The sequence below is a fragment of the Homalodisca vitripennis genome, chromosome 1, assembly GCF_021130785.1.
Source record: "Homalodisca vitripennis isolate AUS2020 chromosome 1, UT_GWSS_2.1, whole genome shotgun sequence".
Classification (NCBI taxonomy): domain Eukaryota; kingdom Metazoa; phylum Arthropoda; class Insecta; order Hemiptera; family Cicadellidae; genus Homalodisca; species Homalodisca vitripennis.
This window is the reverse complement of record NC_060207.1, coordinates 45,175,553-45,197,595: the sequence shown is the minus strand read 5'-3', so window position 1 is coordinate 45,197,595 and position 22,043 is coordinate 45,175,553. Positions and strand designations below refer to the sequence as shown.

The 22,043-nt window shown below is 33.9% G+C and overlaps 1 protein-coding gene across 2 annotated transcripts in view; it reads left to right on the top strand.

Annotated features, from left to right (window-relative positions):
- The window catches only part of LOC124360553 (exonuclease mut-7 homolog), a 63,412-nt gene that overhangs the window by 31,641 nt on the left and 9,728 nt on the right, over positions 1–22,043 (top strand). For both annotated transcript variants that reach the window (XM_046814271.1, XM_046814280.1), the window contains 6 exons: positions 5,467–5,656; positions 7,440–7,774; positions 12,084–12,227; positions 13,753–13,884; positions 14,172–14,323; positions 21,260–21,481. In XM_046814271.1, the coding sequence (XP_046670227.1) occupies positions 5,467–5,656; positions 7,440–7,774; positions 12,084–12,227; positions 13,753–13,884; positions 14,172–14,323; positions 21,260–21,481 (1,175 nt within the window). The remainder of the gene's footprint in view (positions 1–5,466; positions 5,657–7,439; positions 7,775–12,083; positions 12,228–13,752; positions 13,885–14,171; positions 14,324–21,259; positions 21,482–22,043) is intronic.

Sequence of the window (22,043 nt, the reverse complement as noted above, 5' to 3'; positions counted from 1 at the left end):
TGAAGCCTGAGGTCAAGTACCTGGGCGTGATCCTAGATAGGGTTCTAAACTGGGGACCTCATCTAGAAAGGGTCATTGCCAGGGGTAAGTGGTCTCTAATGCAATGCAGACGTGTGATAGGTGGGCCCTGGGGACTGAAGCCGAGGCTCTTGTACTGGCTTTATTTTTCCGTGGTCAGACCTGCACTAATGTACGGAGCTGTCGTATGGTGGCCAAAAACGGAAGCCGGTGGTAGCACGTCTGGCGGGTATCCAAAGGATGGCCTGTCTCGCTATCACTGAGGCTTTTCCTAGTGCGCCAGGCACGGCTCTGGACTGCTGTCTTAATCTCGCCCCCCTGGACATTGTCATTCGAGCTATGGCCAGGAGGAGTGCCTACTGTCTTCAGCAGACGGGACTCTGGTCGGGCTGCAGCTGTGGGCACTGCAGAATTGGCACTCTGATACAGGAGGATGTTTTGCACATGATCTCTGATCAGATGCCACAAAAGTTTTCCTTTGACAAACCCTTTAGGATTATTTTACCCTCAAGGGATGACTGGTCAGAGGGGAAGAAACCTCTCCCACCAGCGGAGCTCGAATGGTACACAGACGGCTCCAAAACAAAAAGCGGCACAGGCGCTGGAATTCTGGGAGTGAGACCATGTAGGGAGCTGGTGGTTCCTATGGGTCCGTATCCGACAGTCTTTCAAGCGGAGGTCGCAGCCATTATGGAATGTGCTTGTGAGAATCTTCGTCTGCGATATAGGGGCAAGACGATTAACATTTTCACGGACAGTCAGGCAGCGCTGATGGCGCTGGATTCTTGCGCAATCAAATCCAAACTGGTTTGGGATTGCTATCAGACCGTTTCCTCCCTTGCCAGAATCAACAATGTAACCGTTTGTTGGGTTCCTGGTCATGAGGGGATTCTTGGGAACGAAAGAGCTGATGCCCTGGCCAACCAGGGCTCAGCATCAGTCATGACGGGCCCTCAACCGTTCTGCGGTGTTCCAAGGTGTGAATCCTCTAGGGTTGTCTCGAAGTGGATTTGCGCGGAGCATGAGAGAAGGTGGAGGTTGCATCCGGGTTTGAGAGTGAGCAGAATGGTATTATAGTCACCTTCCTCCAAGGTGGCTTCGGACCTTCTCTCATTAAACAGATCAATGTCCTCTAAGGTCATTGGTCTCATTACGGGGCATGGTCACTTGAAGAAACATCTACACAGAGTTGGCATCCTCCAGGAGGATCCGCTCTGTGGAAGGTGTAATGAGCAGGAGGAGACTGCTGAGCACCTGCTCTTTGATTGCCCTGCAATAGCAAGAGAGCGGTATGCCATCTTTGGTAGCTTGGACAGGGGTGGTGAATTTTCCCAGGAGGACTTGATAGGTTGTCTTCGGCGGTTCGTTGAACTGCTGAAGTTGTATACTGGTAGGCCTCATGGTGTTTCCGGGGTGCGCAAAAAGCCCTTGAGACTTAAGTGCATGGCAGTAGGCCGCCCCAAGGAAGAAAAAAAAAAAGAGAAGGTGTGCATTTATGATACCTAGAAATTGTTTTGAACTCCGTACATTTTAGAGTCCAAGCTCTTTCACTTTTCCTTGAGTTTTTGATTTCATCTGACAAGTTGCATAGACAGAACTATATATGGCTGTAATATTTTTAATTAGGTTTTTATATAAATATAAAACATTATTTTGAAATTCTTAAATTAAGAAAAGAAATTTAGTTTTTTAATTTTGTGTATCAAATATTTATGTCCAAGTTAAGACTTTTCTAATGTGTTGATCAAGGCAGGTACATCTTATATGTGTCAAAATTGTAAGGAATCCTATAAATTGAGTTTATTTATTGAGCCGGGAAATGCATGCAAATGTAAATTATTGACAATATTTGCATGTGCTAATCAGTGTCCAAGCTGCCATTACTGTTTTCTACCGCAGTTGACTTACAATAGTACAATAATTATAGGAAAGTTAAATTTAAACTCATTGAGTTGTACCTTATATATATTATATAAATATATATTCGTATCAAAGTGTTATTTTCAACAATGAGTGTTACTTACATTTGATTGGGCCAACATTTTTATGTTAAGGAATTCGTTATATTGAAATGCATTATTTTGATCTCACTATAGTATACTATATTATAAAAAATATAAAGTAATAATAGGCAAGGCTCTATTTTAGCCTCAATTTTACTTATTTGTTATGTAAATGATTTTCAAAAATGGTGCTGCTCTAGTAAATCATGCTTGTATGCAGAGAACACAAGTGTAAATATTAATGCATCCTCATGGGATAGTGAAAAAATTTTAATGAATAGTATCTAATAAGTCTTGCTGATTATTTCAATGAAAACAATCTGCTCCTTAATTTAGAAAAAACTAACTATATGATGTTACAAACAAAAAATTGTAAAATTAATGAGCCACCAATTAGCACAGGTGAGTTTAAAATATCCCAAGTAGAGGAAAATTATTTGGGATTAATTGTGGACAAAAATACTAACTGGGACAATCATGTTGATGAAGTTCTTTCAAAATTATCCTCCGGTTTATATGCCATGAGAAAATTAAAATATCTGTGTGACTATAAAACTTTAAAAATGATTTAATTTTTTTGCATATACTCCATAATTAGTTTTGTCATATCTTTATATGGAGCAACAATTTCCTAATCTTGATTCTATTATAAAAGTACAAAAAAAGGCAAAAAGAATTATATTGAACCAAAATCCACAAACCTCAGTAAATAAAAAAAAATGCGGAACTACAGATTCTTTCTGTTTATAGACTATATGTTTATGAAATAATATCGTCAGTCAGGTCAAGAATCAGAGAGCAAATGCTTAATGGTACTAATCACCAATACAAGACACAACACAAGACAGAGAGACGAATTGGCTACTCCTTCTCATCAATTGGCACTTTTTGAAGAAAACCACAGTATACTGAATTAACTTTTACAAGAACATATCCAAAAATATAAAATCAGAAACCTCTTTTTCAAAATATAAAAACAAACTAAAATTGTCTTTAATACGAGGGCTGTTCAGAAAGTAACCTCCGGTCGATTGAAAAAAATACACCAAGTTAAGTAAAAATATTTTAATATATACATCTTACAACTACATCTTTGCACTATTTTTCGACATAGTCTCCATCACGATTGAGGCACTTATCTTATCTCTTCACAAGCTTTGAAATTCCTTCTGCATAAAAATCACCCGCCTGTGCCTTGAGCCAGCCTGTGACCGCATCTTTGAGCTCTTCGTCGTCATCAAACCGCTGGGACCCGAGCCATTTCTTCATATGCATGAAGAGGTGATAGTCGCTTGGCGCCAGATCTGGGCTGTAAGGTGGATGGTTGAAAACGTCCCACTTGAAGGACTTAAGAAGGGCTGTTGTTCTGCAAGCAGAGTGAGGACGGGCGTTATCGTGCAAAAAAAACGATACCGGAAGTCAGCATACCACGGCGTTAGTTCTGTATAGCCCGTCGTAATGTTTTTAGTGTTTAACAGTACACGTCTTGATTAATGGTCGTCCCACGTTCCATGAATTCAACCAACAACACCTCTTTGGCATCCCAAAACACCGTTGCCATCAGTTTTCTGGCAGAAAAATCTTGCCGGGCTTTTTTTGGTTTGGTAGGCGAATCTGAATGTGCCCACATCTTTGATTGTTCTTTTGTCTCAGGGTTTACGTACTTAATCCAGGTTTCGTCACCGGTCACGATTCTGTTTAACAATGGTTCTCCTTCGTCCGCATAACGTGACAGAAAGTCTAATGCAGAGGTCATTCTTTGAGTTTTGTGGTGGTCGGTAAGAATTTTGGGCACCCATCGTGCACATAACTTACGGTAACCCAATCTTGCTGTCACTATCTCGTACAAAAGAGTCTTAGAAATCTGTGGAAAATCAGTAGACAACTCCGCCATTGTGAAACGTCGATTTTCACGAACTTTTGCATCAACTGTCTGAACGAGTTCGTCAGTCACCAAGGATGGTCTACCACTCCTCTCTTCATCATGAACGTTTTCTCGTCCACTTTTAAATAAACGTACCCATTCACGGACAACTCCTTCACTCATAACTTGTGGTCCGTACACGGCACAAAGCTCACGATGAATAGCTGCTGCAGAGTATCCTTTGGCTGTAAAAAACCGTATAACAGCACGCACTTCACATTTAGCGGTATTTTCTATTGCAGCACACATTTCAAACTGCCACAAAAACTAAACTAGCGCAGGTACGATGTTCACTCGACTACAGCTTGATGCCGACTGACCTGCTTAGTGCGTGAATGCACAGATGGCGCGCTACTCCCCTCCACTACCCGCACTGTGACCAACCGGAGGTTACTTTCTGAACAGCCCTCGTAAATAAAATCCTTTATTAATTCACTGGAGTATGAGGATATTGTACAGTACTCTATTTTAATTTAGTAAAAAATCATAAATATATGGCTTTAATTTGTTAAGTTTTTGACACCATTCAATTGTATTAATTTAATACAGTATGAATAAAGAATATTTTGATTTGATTTGATTTGAATACAGTGAGGAATCGGTTATTAATTTTTCAACTTTTGTGAGATTCAGTTTATTATTCAAAGTAACTAGATACAGATGGCACCCACATTTTATTCTATATTATGTTATTCATCTTATTTAAAGGATTTGGACTATTACCAATTATTACATTTCAAACTAGCTCAGTAGCTAGTATAACAATTGGTATACATGTATATAATGTTCTACAATAAAATACAATTACAACATAGTGAAAGTACTTTGCATACTAGATAGATTAGCAGGCAACTAAGCTTACCATTATTTTGTTTGTCATCATATCTTTCCTGTCCACTAATGTTTTTCCCTAACACCACTGAATTGTAGCAGTAGAGTATTTAGCATACGGTTCTAAGAAAACATGTAAGCAATGAATTATAAATATGTGGTGAAAACAGTTCACCACCATTTCTTCTATAGATCAACATATCTGTTGTAGGAGATGTATCTCACATAGGCAGTTACTGCCACCAAACAGTCACTGTTGCAATCAGATGTGTTACAGGTTCATCAACTACTAATGGTAAAGAACAACTTACAGTTGTAAGTAGACCTTGCTTCAACAATTAAGAGAAGAACATGTGCACATTTGTTCTATACTTAGAACAAGGTGTTTTTCCGGGGTGCGCAAAAAGCCCTTGAGGCTTAAGTGCATGGCAGTAGGCCGCCCCAGGGAGGAAAAAAAAAATTCTGATATTTGTGTTTTGTAGTGATGTGCTGCTCCTGGAAATCCGTGGGGTTGTTCGAATGTAGGTAAAGCGTCGGTTTTTGCTGTACTCAGTGAGGTTCAACTGACAGGTATAAATCAATCAGAAAAGAAACCTCCTATTATAAAATGTGCACTAACCTTATATTTGTCTCAATGTTTTTATCATTTTATGTGTCCTATTTTCTTATCTGAGACATGCTGGTGTGCAGATGGTGAGTGCTGGAGAGAAATGGCAACAGAAGCTGCATCTGGGGATCCATTCCTAGAGGAGGAATTGGTTCAGTTGGTCAACTTGCATGGTGATATAGTAGAAGCAGCCTACTTTGCTGAAAAGTTTAGAATCCCATTCAACAAACTGCCTTATAATGTTGCCACATACCTGAGGACTGGTTACACAATGTAAGTTCTTTTTGTTTTTTGTAAAAACAAAATAGTTTACTTTAGTGAAATTAGTATGACTTAAAAGTGACACATTGAAACATTTGAAATTTTGGGTAGTTTAAACTTAATTTTCTCTTTTTTTTTCTCTTGATGTATATATATATATATATATATATATATATATATATATATATATATATATATGAAATATAGATACTTTTATATATATATAAAATTTCAATAAACATTGAATAACAAAAAGTACTTGCTTCGCCTGGACTCGAACCCGGATCTCTCACTTGACGGGTTAATGTGCTACCATTACATCACAGATCCCAAAAGACAGTGCACATAATTTTTGTGTGCAGACAATGTCTTCTTGAATTTTTTTTCTTTGGGGATTCCGTGTGTCGCCATTCCATTGACTGCTGTTTGAATTCCGGTGTGACATGAAAGACCAAAGTTTCATTACCTGTCACAATTTTGTTTAAAGAATACTCACCATTATCACTGTACCATGTGAGAAAAGTTAAAGCACTTTCAAGTCTCTTGTTTTTGTACACGTTAGTGAGTATTTCTTGGAACCCATCGATCCGTAACAATTTTGTACAAAAGAGTGCATGAAATTTGTTGGAAATCGTCAGATAGCGTCATAGTGAAACGTCTGTTCTCTTGGATGCTTTTGCCAACTGCCCTTACCAGATCATTGGTGACGAGAGAAGGCCGAACGCTCTGATTCTCGAACCCGGATCTCTCACTTGCCGGGTTAATGTGCTACCATTACATCACAGATCCCAACAGACAGTGCACATAATTTTTGTGTGCAGACAATGTCTTCTTGAATTTTTTTTCTTTGGGGATTCCGTGTGTCGCCATTCCATTGACTGCTGTTTGAATTCCGGTGTGACATGAAAGACCAAAGTTTCATTAACTGTCACAATTTTGTTTAAAGAATACTCACCATTATCACTGTACCATGTGAGAAAAGTTAAAGCACTTTCAAGTCTCTTGTTTTTGTACACGTTAGTGAGTATTTCTTGGAACCCATCGATCCGTAACAATTTTGTACAAAAGAGTGCATGAAATTTGTTGGAAATCGTCAGATAGCGTCATAGTGAAACGTCTGTTCTCTTGGATTTTTTTGCCAACTGCCCTTACCAGATCATTGGTGACGAGAGAAGGCCGACCGCTCTGATTCTCGTCATGTACATTTGTTCGACCGCCATTGAACATTCTAATCCACTTTCTCACCATTCCTCCACTCATCAGGTCTGCTCCGTAAACATCTTGAAGTTGACGATGAATATCAGCTGGTTTCACATTCCTTGCGTTCAATATTATTATAGAACAAATCTCATAATAGGAGGGATCACTAATTGTATTAATCATCTTGCAAATTTAGAATTGGAAAAGTTGAAAGTCAATGGATGGGATTCTAATAGTGTAGTAAAGGTTGGGTCTCACCAAAAATGTATACCCTTCACTGCAGATATTTTGTCAAAAGGGCTTTAAAAAAAGGGAGTACTGTATATGTGAATTATTAAAAGATGTTATGTACTTTCAATATTATATATTTATTTAATAAATACATGTACTTGTGAAAGGGTTAATTTTTTGTCAGTAACAACATGTATCTGTATATTATATCTGTATAAATGTATTAATGAGGATGGATTGGAATTTACAAAGTTTTATTTTGGTCCTACAGATGAAATTTATGATTGCAGAACTTAGATATTAAAACGTAATTAAGTTGTTCTTTGAAATGTACAAACAATAACAACTTGTGTGATAATTTCAGGGATGAAGAGGGGGATTTCTCACCACCTCGAGTGATGAAACAAGAACAGTTCAAATCAAAACATGTGATGAAACTACCAGCTGATCACGTAGTGACGATGGTGGGCAGTGATGACGAGCTGTGGCGATGCTCAGAAGTGGTGGGCCAGAGTGTAATGGTGGGCCTGGACGCTGAATGGAAGCCAGCATTCTGTGCTGAGTCTGAGACTCTGTCACTTCTGCAGATATCCACACAGCATGAAACGTTTCTCATTGATGTAATTGCGACACAGAGCAGCCCTGTGTGGAGAGATGTTACCAGGGTCCTCTTCGCTAATACAGAAATTTTAAAGTTAGGTAAGGTAAATTTCATTTGTGAAATAAGATAGAAATTTTACTAGTTTGCTGCATACGTAAAAACATGCATTAGAACAATGTAAATATCACTTTGTCAAAATCCCTACCACAGTATGCCATTGAAAATCTTGTAATTCACCTCTTAATTTACAAGCTGACAGTTTTTAGCCTAACATACCGAGCCACCATCTGGGTTTTGTTTACCCTATGTAATAACAGACCGATCAAAAGCATTTTCATGGATTAGCTTTCGTCTGTGTAGTCAGAGAATTTGACTAACCATCCGTAATCAAGACATTCTGGCTTGGAGGTTTACACCACAACCTCTTGCCACTTTACTTCTTATCACTTGTATTGTGTTTTCTGGGATGAATTCCTGAATCATGGAAATAAAAAATTCTCTGTCCATTTTTAAAGGGCTACAAGTGAAGAACAAATGGAAATTATCATCATATTTGGTATTGTACTACAGGATTGTCAATTTGGTATCATATCACTTCTTATTCTCTGTACATAACTTAAAAATCAGCTCTGCCCATCAAAAATTGGTACTTAAAAATTCACTACTTCATAGTTTTGTTCTACTGATGTACTTATGATACAATATCATGAAACAATTGGGGCATCTGTGGATTTCAGCTCTTTGTTGTCAACTCTGCTTTAAAAACTGCATGATATTAAAGCATGCATTTGATGCAGCTTCTGATCTGTTCAAAACTGTACTTAAATCAGATATCAACTATTCCTTGTGAGTAATAACTTCAGCCATCACAAAAATGTGGATTCAGACGTTCTCCCTGGTGCTACCCTGAAAGAAGACTATAACATAATTTTCCACTTGTTATGCATCAGTGAAGAAGTGTTCGTTCATATTCTTAAATTACGGAATGAAGACATCATCAACTGTATCCATGTGTGTGATGGATTTCCGATGTTAAACTAAGTCTAATAAAATTGATGCTAGTGCTTTGTCACACACTAGTTATCAGTATAAAAGTACTCAAATCTCTTATCCTGTATTTTCAAACCATGAATTCAAAGTGTACATTATAGTGCAGTGTTTTGATGATTAGGAAGATGTCAAGAACTTGGAAACTTGGCCACTGCAGTCTCCTTAAGAAATACTATGACAGTCAGTTTACAAATTGAACCTAAATTATCTAAACAAATTACATTTTAGCCATGTTATGACACAAAATAGTATATACAAGTATATAGTGTAGTATATATGGTTCAGAAAGTAAGTACAATTTTATTCAACTGCTGCTGTAGTGCAGCAATCGGTGTTACGTGCATGCACACACATATCAATATTTGTTCCAACAAATTATCATACCACTAATGCTACTCTACTTGAAAATTTTTAAAGTCTTGTTTTCTTCTACAATTTGACTTATTGCTTCTCTTAGCTAATATACAATAAAAATGTTCCATTCTTTATTTTAGCTATCCAAATATTTCGATATGTAACTTGAAATTGGACTCAATAATAAATGATTTGGATAATTAACTCTCAGCTGTTACATAATACACACAATGGATAAGTGTTCCAGACTGACTTAATAATTTCACAATTTCTTTAGGAGATTAAATATTACTTTTTTGTAACATTGACAACTCTTGACCTTCATATATGAACTAAAAAAAGCAGAGTTGCAACAATGAAATTAAGTTGAAGGAAATTAAGTACCACAAGAGTAAAGTTTCCCTAGATAATCAGTTTTCCTATCCTAAGTAAAGAATGAATATTTTGTTCAGCTCTTCACTTTAATTAAATACGTTCTTTCATTATACAAAGTAAATGTTTTATTATTGTTTTGGTTTTCAATTAACTTTGTATATGAAATGTTTTGTGTATTTGGTATCCAAATTTTATGTGCTGCAATTGTTTTCTTGTCTTATGTGGTTGTTTAAGATTTTCAAATCCATGACAAATTCCTTTGAGGGAATAAAGGGTCATCAGTAGTATGTTAATGTAATGTTTGGGGTGCTGCAGTATTTTAAATGATCGAATTTAAATATTCTCAAACCCATTGCAGTAGTCCTGTTAATAGGACCTAATTGAAGCTAGTGTACTAGGCTATTTTGAACTATAAAACATTACACAGAAATATTCCCAAAATAAAAACAGTCCAGTACTATTTGATAGATAGAATCTGTAGCCTAATGCCTACAAAGTGTGGGTGGGCAATTGTGAATAATACTTGGTGAAAGCACAGCAATGTGCAAGGAATGGATTATGATCTTGGCTTTATTGTATAATATTACTGGAATATTCTACTATAAATGTATTTATATGTTTTTCCAACTCCTCTTTTATCTAGCGCTTTTGATTGTGTTATGCAAAACATTCTTATTAACAAATTTTATGGTGTGAAAGAATTAAACTGATGTAGGTCTCATTTCCAGTATAGGAAATACTGATATATACTGTATTTCCTTGATTAAAATTGGAAGCATAAAATATGAATCTGAATGGAAGTCTGTAAGTAAGGGGGTGCCTCAGGAATCCACTTTAGGCCCAACATTATTTCTAATTTATATAAATGACCTACAAGAAATAACAGAGGAAAGTTTAATATTGTATGCTGACAACAGCAATAGTAAAAGACCTAAACACTGTAAGTTTGCATTGTAAATTCTCTTCACTTATCTTAAACTTAAATAATTGGTTCAATCTAAATGGTTTATTTTTGAACAGCAAAAAAATCAGAAATTGTTCATTTTAAAGCACACCAAAATAAATCTATTCTTCAGACATGAATTTTAATGATGAACTGGTAGGTGTTTCTAATACAGTAAAGTTTTTAGGATTATACATTGATGGAAATATTAATTGGAAACATCATATTGAAAAATTAGAAATTAACCTGAATTCTACGTGTTTTGCCGTAAAAGTTTTACAAAATATTGTTAGTTTTAGGGTGATGATGGCAGTGTATTATGGTTATTTCTTTCCTCACATGAAATACGGTATTGGCATGGGGTTCTTCCTCCAAAGCAATTTCTATTTTTAAATTGCATAAAAAACATTTGAAAATTATAACAAAATTAAATTTTAGATCATCCTGTAAGTCTATATTTAAACAGCTAAATTTATTGACCGTTCCATCACTTTATATATACGAGGTCTTAATGTATACCCATAAAAACTTACCTAATAATATCACCACAAAAGATCATGATTAAAACACAAGACAGAGAGACAGACTTACATACCCAATCCACAAAACTAAATTATTTGAAATGTCCCCTTATTACAAAGAACTAAAGTTTTACAGTAAAATTCCAATATCTCTATTCTCTTTGCTTCCAGAAAAGTTCTCCATAAAATTAAAAAATATCTTAATATAGAGCGAATATTATTCAGAAAATAATTTTCTAAATGATGCAACCTTCATTAAATAAATTACCCCCTCCCCCAATCATTTCAAAACATTTTAATGTATATATATATATATATACATTAATTAAATTTGTAGAAATAGCAATAGCCTTTTTAATTTTTTCAATAATCCAATCACAAAAAGTACTTGCTCCACTGGGACTCGAACCCGGATCTGTCACTTGCCGGGTGAATGTGCTACCATTACACCACAGAGCCCTTACTTTATATATAAATATTAATTCCACTGTATTTATTTTAAAATGTATTTGATTTTTTGTAAAGTATTTTATTTTAGGATAAGAATAACTACATCTAGCTTTATTTAATTTTAATATGACTAAAATTATAACCTGTACCTCTACCATTAGAATTTAATGTTTAATATATATTTATATACATACTGGATCACTGTTTGTGTGATTAATATAGATCATTTATCAAAACATTATTAATTATGTTTATAATTTTTTTAGGATAAGTATATTTTAAACTATATTGATGAGTCAGCTGTTCATTGTAGATCTTATCTACTACAATTATGTAATGTTACGTGACAAAAAATTTCTGATTTCTGAAATATACACAAAACCTTAAAATACCAAGACTCAAACTACGCCAATTTTACTGTAAATCACAACATACAGGACTGTTTAAGAACAGTCTGTACAAGACCAAAATGGTTCATACAGAATAGAAAACATATTACTGGTAAAATGGTGCCTGGATGGTGCTCTGTTGAGATTAGAAAAACATATAATTGCAGAGAGAATAGTTTATTATTTGCCGTACTTTAAAAATTAAAATACTACACTGTATGAATGATATAGTTTTAGTGTCACCAAAACATATCTGTGCATTAAGGGACTAATGAAGTTTTAATGGCTTAACATATTATTTTATCTGAAGATTTATGTTTTGCAGGATTTGGACTGACAGCAGATCTAATTAAACTGAAAGAAAGCTTAATTTTAAATGATACTAAACTGACTGGAATGGGATATCTGGACTTGAATCTCCTATGGAAGAAACTAATGAGAGAATTTAATGTGACTCTACCCTACAAAGGTATGTAGTTTACACCATTGCAGTGGGGGATAGTGCCAAACTGATATTATTAGAACACTTTGTTAGTATAATGTTTTTAAAGAGGGGGTAAGAGAATTATGTCACCACAAGGAAGGAAGGGGTGGGATTGGGTTAAGAACATTACAGGACTTATATTAGAGTCCTCAACATTGCTGTCTCAGTTGTTATGCTAAACATGTGATTAATGAATAAGTGTTAATATTCAATGAACTTAAGATTGGATCTGATCACTATTTGTTATACAGTAGTTCAAGAATCAAGAATCAAGAATGTTTATTGTTGTCCCACATTAAGCATTAACATTGTCATGAATTAGGCTACATCATTTGTCATATTTCATTATAACTAGTTTCTTATAACTAAATTGAAATTTCTTTATAACTACATTAAAATTTCCTTATAACTAGTTTAAAATTTCCTTATAAATAGTTTAAAATTTCTTTAAAATTAGTTTAAAATTCAATATCATTAAAATAATTTAGGTACACCTCTTTAACTGAATAAAAAGCTTTCATTTTCAGCCTCCCAAAACATTCTTAAAGTTCTTAGTGCACACGGTTTTCGCATTATGAGGTAAAAGATTAGTACCAATGTAGGCAAAGCTATGTTGGGACTTACTTAACGTAGTGTATCTCACATGAATTAGATTTGCAGATCTGGTATTATTATAGTGTACAGAATTTCTTAAACTAATCAAGGTCATATTTTCTTTGATATAAAGTAGGCTCTGTAAAATGTAGATACTAGGCAATTTTAGTATGCCTAATTCTATAAAGAAAGGTCTGCAAGAATCTCCCTCATTAATGTTCATGAGGCAGCGGATAACTTTTTTTAGGCATTTAAAAACTTCCTTTGCTCTAGCAGAGTTGCCCCAATGAATAGTGCCATACAAAAGTGAAAAAAATAGGCATTGATAAGTAGTAAACTAGAACTTTTACAAAATTTAAGTTTTTTAGACAAAAAATGACTATGGAAAGGCGGGAGCAGGGAGAGTTGGTATAAGCACCCCGGTTAAGCTTGAAATCTATATTAAGTCCTAAAAGCTTAACTGATTTATTTTCATAGTCTGTTGGTCTACTACTTAGACTAAAAATAATTTTCTGTTTTTCTTGGTTGACCTTTAGTTTATTTGCATGAAACCATATGTGATCTTTCCCTCATGTAATCCAATATTATATTATTCAGGTCATAATCGTGACCAGATGTTAACAGAGTTGTGTAATCTACATAGAGTATGGTTCTGTTAGACACAAAGTTAGGCAGATCGTTTATAAAAACAGTAAGTAAGAAGGGGCTCAGGACAGAGCCCTGAGGTAGTCCACTAGTAACATGTTCGAAGGCTGCATTGGTCTTCACCTATTTTTACAAACTGTGAGCGGTCAGACAGGTATGAAATGAACAGAGACAGTTCTTTATACTCAACACCATAATACTTAACATTGTTTTACACTTAGGTGTTCTGACAGCAAAGAATTTGATTTGATTGTATTTTCTCATGTTTCAGGTAAAGAAAGAGATGGCGTGGAAGGTCTATCAAAATTAGTCTCTTTGTGCTTGGGTAAACCATTGGATAAATCTGAACAGTTCTCCAATTGGGATAGAAGGCCTTTACGAGAGGCCCAAAAGTTATATGCAGGTACTTGTTATAAGAAATGAGTTTGCATGTAGACAGTACTCCTAGATTGTTAAAGAGTAGCAAGAGTTCTGGTTTGATATGAGTAAGGAAACTTATTAGTCATATTTTGGTCACTTGGTCACTTTATGAACAGATTTAGCACTTGTGTTTCCTAATTTAACCATTAAACTTGTAAAAAATCCTGAAGCTTATTTATTATATGTGAAACTATACAGACTCACTAAAAATTCTGTGTTCATGAACATTTGTTCTGAATTTGCAATTAAAACATTTGTACTTTTTCACAGCTTTGGATGCATATTGTCTTCTCAAAGTCTATGAAGTATTATGTACAGAGTGTACAAACCAAGGTGTCCCATTCCTAGATGTTTGTCATGACATTATGTTAGCAAATGCAAATAGTACAAAGAAACCAAAGAAGAAAAAGAATCCACATAAGGTAATACAAATATTATACTCTAGTAACAATGTAGAATGGTTTTTATTTATATTATAATAATTGATCAAATTTTGTATACCAGTTATGTCTTTTATTTCTATTGGACCGATTTGAATTATTAAGGTGTGAAATAAAAAAATACTACCTGCAGATATATGACCAGCAGCGATATGACAACACTGCCTCTAATGAAATTGGACTATTTTGGTGTGGGCTGCACTAGTGTAAACTATCTGTGAGTATGATGACCACCTGGGTGTATAGTGGTGGTTTGTACAGACCACAAATTTCAAAAACTGGTTTATGACCCTTCACTAGCAATTCTTCGTTGGCAATACAGATTTTTTATATATTCCAAAGATATATAATAAATAACTATTGGATCGTTCTTTATACATCAGAAAGCTATAGAATTTGGTTTGCTCAATTAATTCTGTTATATAGCTGATAATTGTACTCAGTAACTAGCAGATTAATGCAACTATAGTGGATTCACATATATAGGTGCAAATACTTTTGAGAGAAGTCAGATAGCTTTCTATGGGCTCTTTCAATATATATATATATATATATATATATATATATATATATATATATATATATATATATATATTTGTTACTTCCATTTAAAATCACTTTGCAAAGAAATGGTAAGAAACTTGAGAAGGAGGGTAACAGAGAAAGACTTACAATAATATATTGTGTTTTCTGGGACTTTAAATTTAGTTTATTGGCACTGCATCAATCAAGAATGGATTGTGAGCTGTCTGTGTACATTAGCTAAGCACTTATCCTGTATGCACATTCCCAAGTCACCTGCAATCAAAAATTTAATAAAGCTGTTACTTTGCACATTGTATGGAGGGTTGTTGATATGCAGGACAAAAAATGTTGGTTCCAACATGGAATCTTGTGGAACTCTGTGATATTCATACAGAGTACTAGAAAAGTTGCTGTTTTAGGAACATGGTTTTACGTCTATCTTATAAGTATGACTTTAGGAGCCTTACAACAGAATCACTGAAAGGCAACTTATCAACTAAGATGGTGTGATCCACCACAGTGTCAACGGTCTCGGACATATCATAGGATCTAAAAATAACACTACAATGGCCTTTGATGCCTTCATAGGAGTTGATTATTAATTGTTAAACAGCTCCTACAGTGGTCTTCTTAGGTCTAAAGCCAAACTGGTTTTTTGATTTTCAAAAAGTGTAAAAGTTTACCATGTAACAGTCATTTCAACACCTTTAACACAGTGGACACAGATAGAGGCCTATAATTCTCAGATCAATTCTTTGTTCCCCTTTTGTGTATGGGTATTACCTTACTAACCTTCAGTAAATCAGGAAAGACACCCTGGGTGATACATAAATTGAATAGGTAAGTGAGGACTTCACAAATAAAAATGGAAGAAGTTTTTAAGATGGCAGCATGTAGCCCATAGACATCCAGACATGAGCTTTCTCTTAACATGGCTTTACAAACTTCTTCCACGATAAAAACATTTATACTATTTACATAAAATCTTTGGTCTTTTATACTAGGAGGTACCTTGGTTCTAATATCATTTATACAATCAACAATTAATTAATAATTTTATCTGCTGTGAAAGAAACTGATATGGGCAGAGATTTACTGTTGCCCTTCTTACAGTTATTAATAACTGAACATGCAGCCTTGGTTTTATTCAGAGAAGTATTTACAATACTAGCAGTTACCCGTGGCTTTGCACGCAATTTTCTGTTGAAAAACTGGACAATATATCTATGTATTCTTTTTCTATGACATAATAAACAGTCTAGAGATAATCTATTGTCACTCAAAGCTATTCCAATCTCCTGATCCAATTTAGATTTAAGTTTAAAGAACAGGTTTGGGATCCTGAAGTCGTAAAGTGAAACAGTTTTTATAAGATTAGTATTTCCCTCCCACATTCCATGATAATTTATTGAAGTTCTTCGATGGCTTCAGTAACAATAAGAGTTAGTCTTTTTATCCCAATGACGAAAGTGTATCGTACAACTAAAAAGTTGCTGCGGTCAATATGGGTCTGTTCTGGTCGTTTAAATTCACCCCCGGTGTTTTGGCATAATAAGTCGCCCGCCATTATCTTTTTATTTTCATTAGCAATGTCAAATCAAATCAAATCACTTTTATTTCCACGCACAAAGAAATGAAATACAAAATTAATAAATCTTTACATTGAAATGATAACAAATGTAGCATTTGTATATTATCTAATTCATATGAACATACAATAGTATTCTAGTAATACAATTCAAAATCTAAAATTAAATAATTAACATTAAATAATATAAAAAAAGACTTATGTTTCATAAATAAATCAATATAATGAATAAATAGATGAAATATACATATATATATATATATATATATATATATATATATATATATATATATATATATACACATATACATATACATACATATCCACATCCATAGACGCATACCTAGTAAAAACAGCATTAAATTTGCTACATAATTTCTAGATAAATTCAAATAATGGGAAAAGAGCCTACATGGGCCTTAATGGCCTGTGCGTAGACTCGAGTTGAAATTGTTAAGATTCGAATTTTATCTCGAGCAGAGTGTAGATTAATTTTATAAAATTTGATAATTGAAAGAAGACATCTAAAGCAGAATAAACGACGGATATGACCTCGAATTCCGATAATCAGCAATATAGAGGAGAAAGTAGACAAAAACAAATGAAAATATTGAGTAAACAAAAGTTACAAAAAATAGGCTAATTACTTAAGTGAATGGATTTTATTATCTATAGTTTGAAGAGGAGAGGAGAGATGTTTCAGAAAATTTGTCGAATTATAGCTGTCAACAGCTGTTTAGTGCCAGTTTAATTTGAATTATGAAACGTTATTACGTTTCGTTCTTATCATAACATTCGAATGTAAACAAACCTCAAAACATCCAAATATCCAAACATTCAAACTTTTGCATTTATAATATTAATGGGATTACAATTTATAGAAAGTTTTGCTTTTTGAATTTCATCTATAAACAACTTTTAACTGGCTTATAAATATTATAAATGGTGCCATCAACACTTACTGTACACTATTTTTCAACAAAGATATAGCCTATCTATTACTGGAAAAAGACTCTCGTGATACCGATTATTACCTATTTTTTTCTTCCAGCTGTGATACTACTAGACTTAGGCCTAAACAGCAAGGAACTATTTACAGTCCACAGAGAACAAAGAACAATTGAAACTGTGATTATTGCATAATTCAAGCCAACTTATTTCCATTAAGTAATACAAAAATAAACTTTTTTGCACAGTTTAATATTCTAGCATGACTGACAGGCTTGAAAGGTAGATCAGATTATATTTTAGTATGGATACATGCTTTAAAACTATTACATTATGATTGGATGCACCAATAACATAACAGTGGCTGTCCATCTGTCCGGATGCAATGAGGTTACATGTTGATGCATGTACCGTCCCCGTTGGAAGTGACATCGCGTCTTGTAATCTCACCTATTGCTGAAGTTACTACATGCAACTTATCCAGGACGGTAACACCACAGTGTTACCTTGTGGTGAATGGTCAAAACAGACAACTACAGTTTTTAAATCACAAAGGAGAACTGATGCTGCCTTTAATTGAAGCTCTTCAATTACTAATGGAATTCTGTTGTAAATCACAAAGTTTAAATCACACTTTAGTCCACAGTGATAGGGGAATACCAACTTTAAAGGAGCTATAACCTGGAAGTCTCTTTTTATAACTTGGTTATTTCATAATTAGCTATCGCACTGTCATATAGATACTCTTTGTCTTCACAGCCCACATTTTTAGAAATCTTGAAAAAAAATGTCTGTACCTTTGTACTATTGTTTAGTTTGGCATTACTCACAGTTGCATGATCACTTAAGAACTTGTATTTGTTAGCATCTGTCTAGCGCTGAGACACATTATGATTTTTATTTTTAACCTCAACATAACTTTCATTGTTGTCACTCTTCTCCAACTCCGCTGATGTTGGTTTAGGCCTAGGTGGTAATCTGTAGATCCTCCTCTAGTTAATTTAAAACTCTCTAAATCTGAAGCACTGCCAGATTTACATAGGTCAATAGTCTACACTATCATATTTTTCCAATGCAGACATAAAATATCTGTGGTCACTATTTTGTAATATTTTGAAGTTACACATTTTACTTTCAGGACTTATCATAGGATTGGAAGATTCTAGAGGTAGATTTACGTATACTAAGAGTAAGAGTGTTCACTGTCACTAGGCCTAATTAAAATGTCACCATTTTCTCTGTGTGGCCGTGAAGAACCGTTAATAACCTCACATTCTGAACTAACCTAACTGTACTTGAAGTCCTTGTATATTTTGTGATAGATCAAAAATTTGATAGGTCTGAATTTAAATATGTACAAAACATTCACATGAGCGATTACAGTCAACTTTGTCAGACAAATTAATAGACAAGTTACTCTCACTCACAGTCTTATCACATAGCTCCAACCGCTGCTTACAGTTATTACACAAAAAATTGGATTTTTTGCCTTTTGAAAAAGAGAAGTCTTTCTTACTTTTCCAGGCACACATAAAATGGAACCAATTCCACTTTCCAGTTTCCTTCACACTAGTCCTCTTGAGCTACCAGTAACTCTTTTTGGACAAACTCCACATAATGGATTCTCACTACCAGATGCCATGTTTTATCGTTTTTATAAAGATTAAACATATTAATGTGCTTTAATATATTAAATTATAGTTAGAAACTAAAGTAAAAAGAGGTAATATATATATTTTAATAGATTCAGTAAAACAATGAATAACAATAAACAAATTTTCTTTTTTAGGCTGCTGTCAACAGCCATGAGGAATAATTTCCATTGGATCTGGTGGGAGCTTTATATTTGGTTGTGTCAACCACAAAAAACTGTTTACACAGTGAAATAATAAAAATAAATACAAAACAATAAATATTAATTACAAATTTTGTCATGTGGACTGTTATTACTAAACCCAATTGTATATTCCACGAGAATACAATATATGACTTATTTTAAAATAAATTTACAACATGAAGAAAATTTTGAATTCAGGATGAAAGTTTTTTTGAGTTGCTGTCTTACTACTTGTATTTCTGACCTCAAAATTTGTAGTTTAGTGAGATAATTACATTTTTTTGTCTAGAATATTATAGTGAGTTAAACAATGAGCACGAAAGAATTTTATTTTCACTTAAAACAATGGTCATATCATAATATAACTGTACAGTAACTGTAAAGAAAATTAAGTTTTCTTTCCTCAAATCCTAGTTTTGTATTACATATATAGTATTGAAATTACTGGGTCCTGAAGCAAATGGCTTGGAAAGTTTTGGGACTGTATTTAAAACAGGTACTGGAAAGATCATACATTTGTCTGAGAAATGATATTATTTGACAAAGACATGTAAGTAGGTCGAAAATGTTAAATTAAATACAAAGTTAAAATTAAAAATAACTTACACATAAGCACTATGCAACAAACTTAAAATCTTTATTAAAGTAAAATTAATATCTTTAAAATTTGATATTATTACTGTTTTTTTGTTTTTGAGAATGCTAGTATTTAGTCTCCAACTGTGGCACTATATTGTAATAGTTTCACTTTGCAAAAAATTACGGTACTTTTCAATGATTTGTTGTAAAATAACAAATTACTTTATAATATAATTGTAAGCTTACTTTGTGTTTTAGTAAAAGTGAACAGGAAGTAAATGAAGCCTACTGTGTTAAGCTCAGGGATAATGAGCGAGTTGTTAAGGGCTTGAGGAGGTACTGGTTGTACTTGTCATGCTGGTTGACAGTACAGGTAACTCTAACATAAGGTTCCGCACACAACTGGTTTATGCGTGTTAGTTATTTTGCAAAAAAATGTGTTTAGAACTGATTGTACAAGGACTCACCTATGACAACCAACAATGAATTCCTCACACTCTCAGAAGACTCCTGAGCTCGTTATACTATGCTAAAAGAAGCAAGTTGATGTTCTTAATTAGTTTTTACTCTAAACAATTACTGGTATCATGTCACAAATTATTATCTTTTGTTAGTTCTAATAATGTTAGAATTTTCGCCATCATGCAGGTCAAGCCTATTTTATGCAGTTTTGCTATGAAACACTACTCAAAGATTTAACATCAATAGTAAAGGAATACACATTTTCCAATATTAATTATATTCTTGCTAGGCCAGAATCATTAATTCTGAGAGGCCTTGATTTTTGAAGTTGCCTGATGATGGAATCGATTCGGAAAGGCCTCGCAAGAATAAAATTAACATTGGAAAATATGTATTAATTTACTAGTGATATTAAATTTAACTATTTCCAATGCTCCAAGATTCTTCAATACTAAAAGAATTTAAATTAATAATAGGACTTGTTATATATTAGTATTTTTTTGGTTTTGTTTAGAATATTAGATTCTAATGTATATATAATAATGTTATTGCATCAACAAACAAAAACTTACACACCTTTAACATATTATAACTGCAGTTAATCAAATATCACCTAAAATTTATATTCAAGTTATTCAAACCAATAAACACAATGCAGTAATAATGAAAGGTCCAAATGTAAAAAGCTTATGTTGTACTCTCTCAAGCAAGAGATAGGGAACCATATGAATAAAAATTTGTTTAATGGTATTTGTTGTAAAAAAAATTAAACCTGTAATTTAAAGTGTGAAAGTTTGTATGTTTCTCTTCAAATGATGAAAATAAAGTTGTTTATTGCAATATGTCTTATTCTAAGTGACTTAGATTAGAAAATAGTGTGTATATTTTTGTGCAGGAGTCACTTCCTGATATGTAATAAGTTTATAAATAATATTGATATGCAATGTTTAAGATTATTTATTCTTATTTTCTAAACTAGGTGGAGCACGTGGAGTTACTGCCTCCTATAAACCGAGAGCCGATAAAGGCGAAGGAGCTGAGCGTGGTGTGTGACACAATGCTGCAGGGACTTGGGCTTCATCTACGCTCGGTGGGGGTGGATGTAGAGATACTTAAGAACACACAGAACCACAATGTGTGTGTTGCTTTGTGCCATCAGGATAACAGGGTCATACTGACTAAGGGCAGTGTCTACAACAGGGTGAGTGTTTGTCACAGGGATTGAGGTTAACACAAAATTCTATCCACAATATCAGACATCTGTAGCTCCTTAGTGTTATTAATAACGTAACTGTTATTTAAAGCAATGCTGGCTTTTATTCTAAAATATAAGCTTTCAATGAAAACTAAATTTTATTATGTTGAAATATACTATGTGATAGAGAAGCAAAATTAGTATTTTTTGATACAGGTCAGTTAGTATGTAAAATTAACGTCATGAAAAATTAAACATATATTTGGTTTTTTCATGTCTTGGTTTAACCCTGGAACTGACAAATGCCCGATATCGGGCATTTTGGTTGCATCGTAGATGGCAGCGCCCAATATCTTAATATGTCTTTTATTCCTCAATATTACGTACTTAAAACACGATCAAAGAGTATCGGTATTGATACCAATCGAAAGATGAAGGTCCAGTTTATGTAAATAATACACTAATAAATAATGTTATCGCTTCGTTACACGTCCATACGTTTTATAATCTCTGAACGGTTTGTTTACATTCTCCCATGTACCGCGCTAGTTGCGAGCGCAGCGATGAG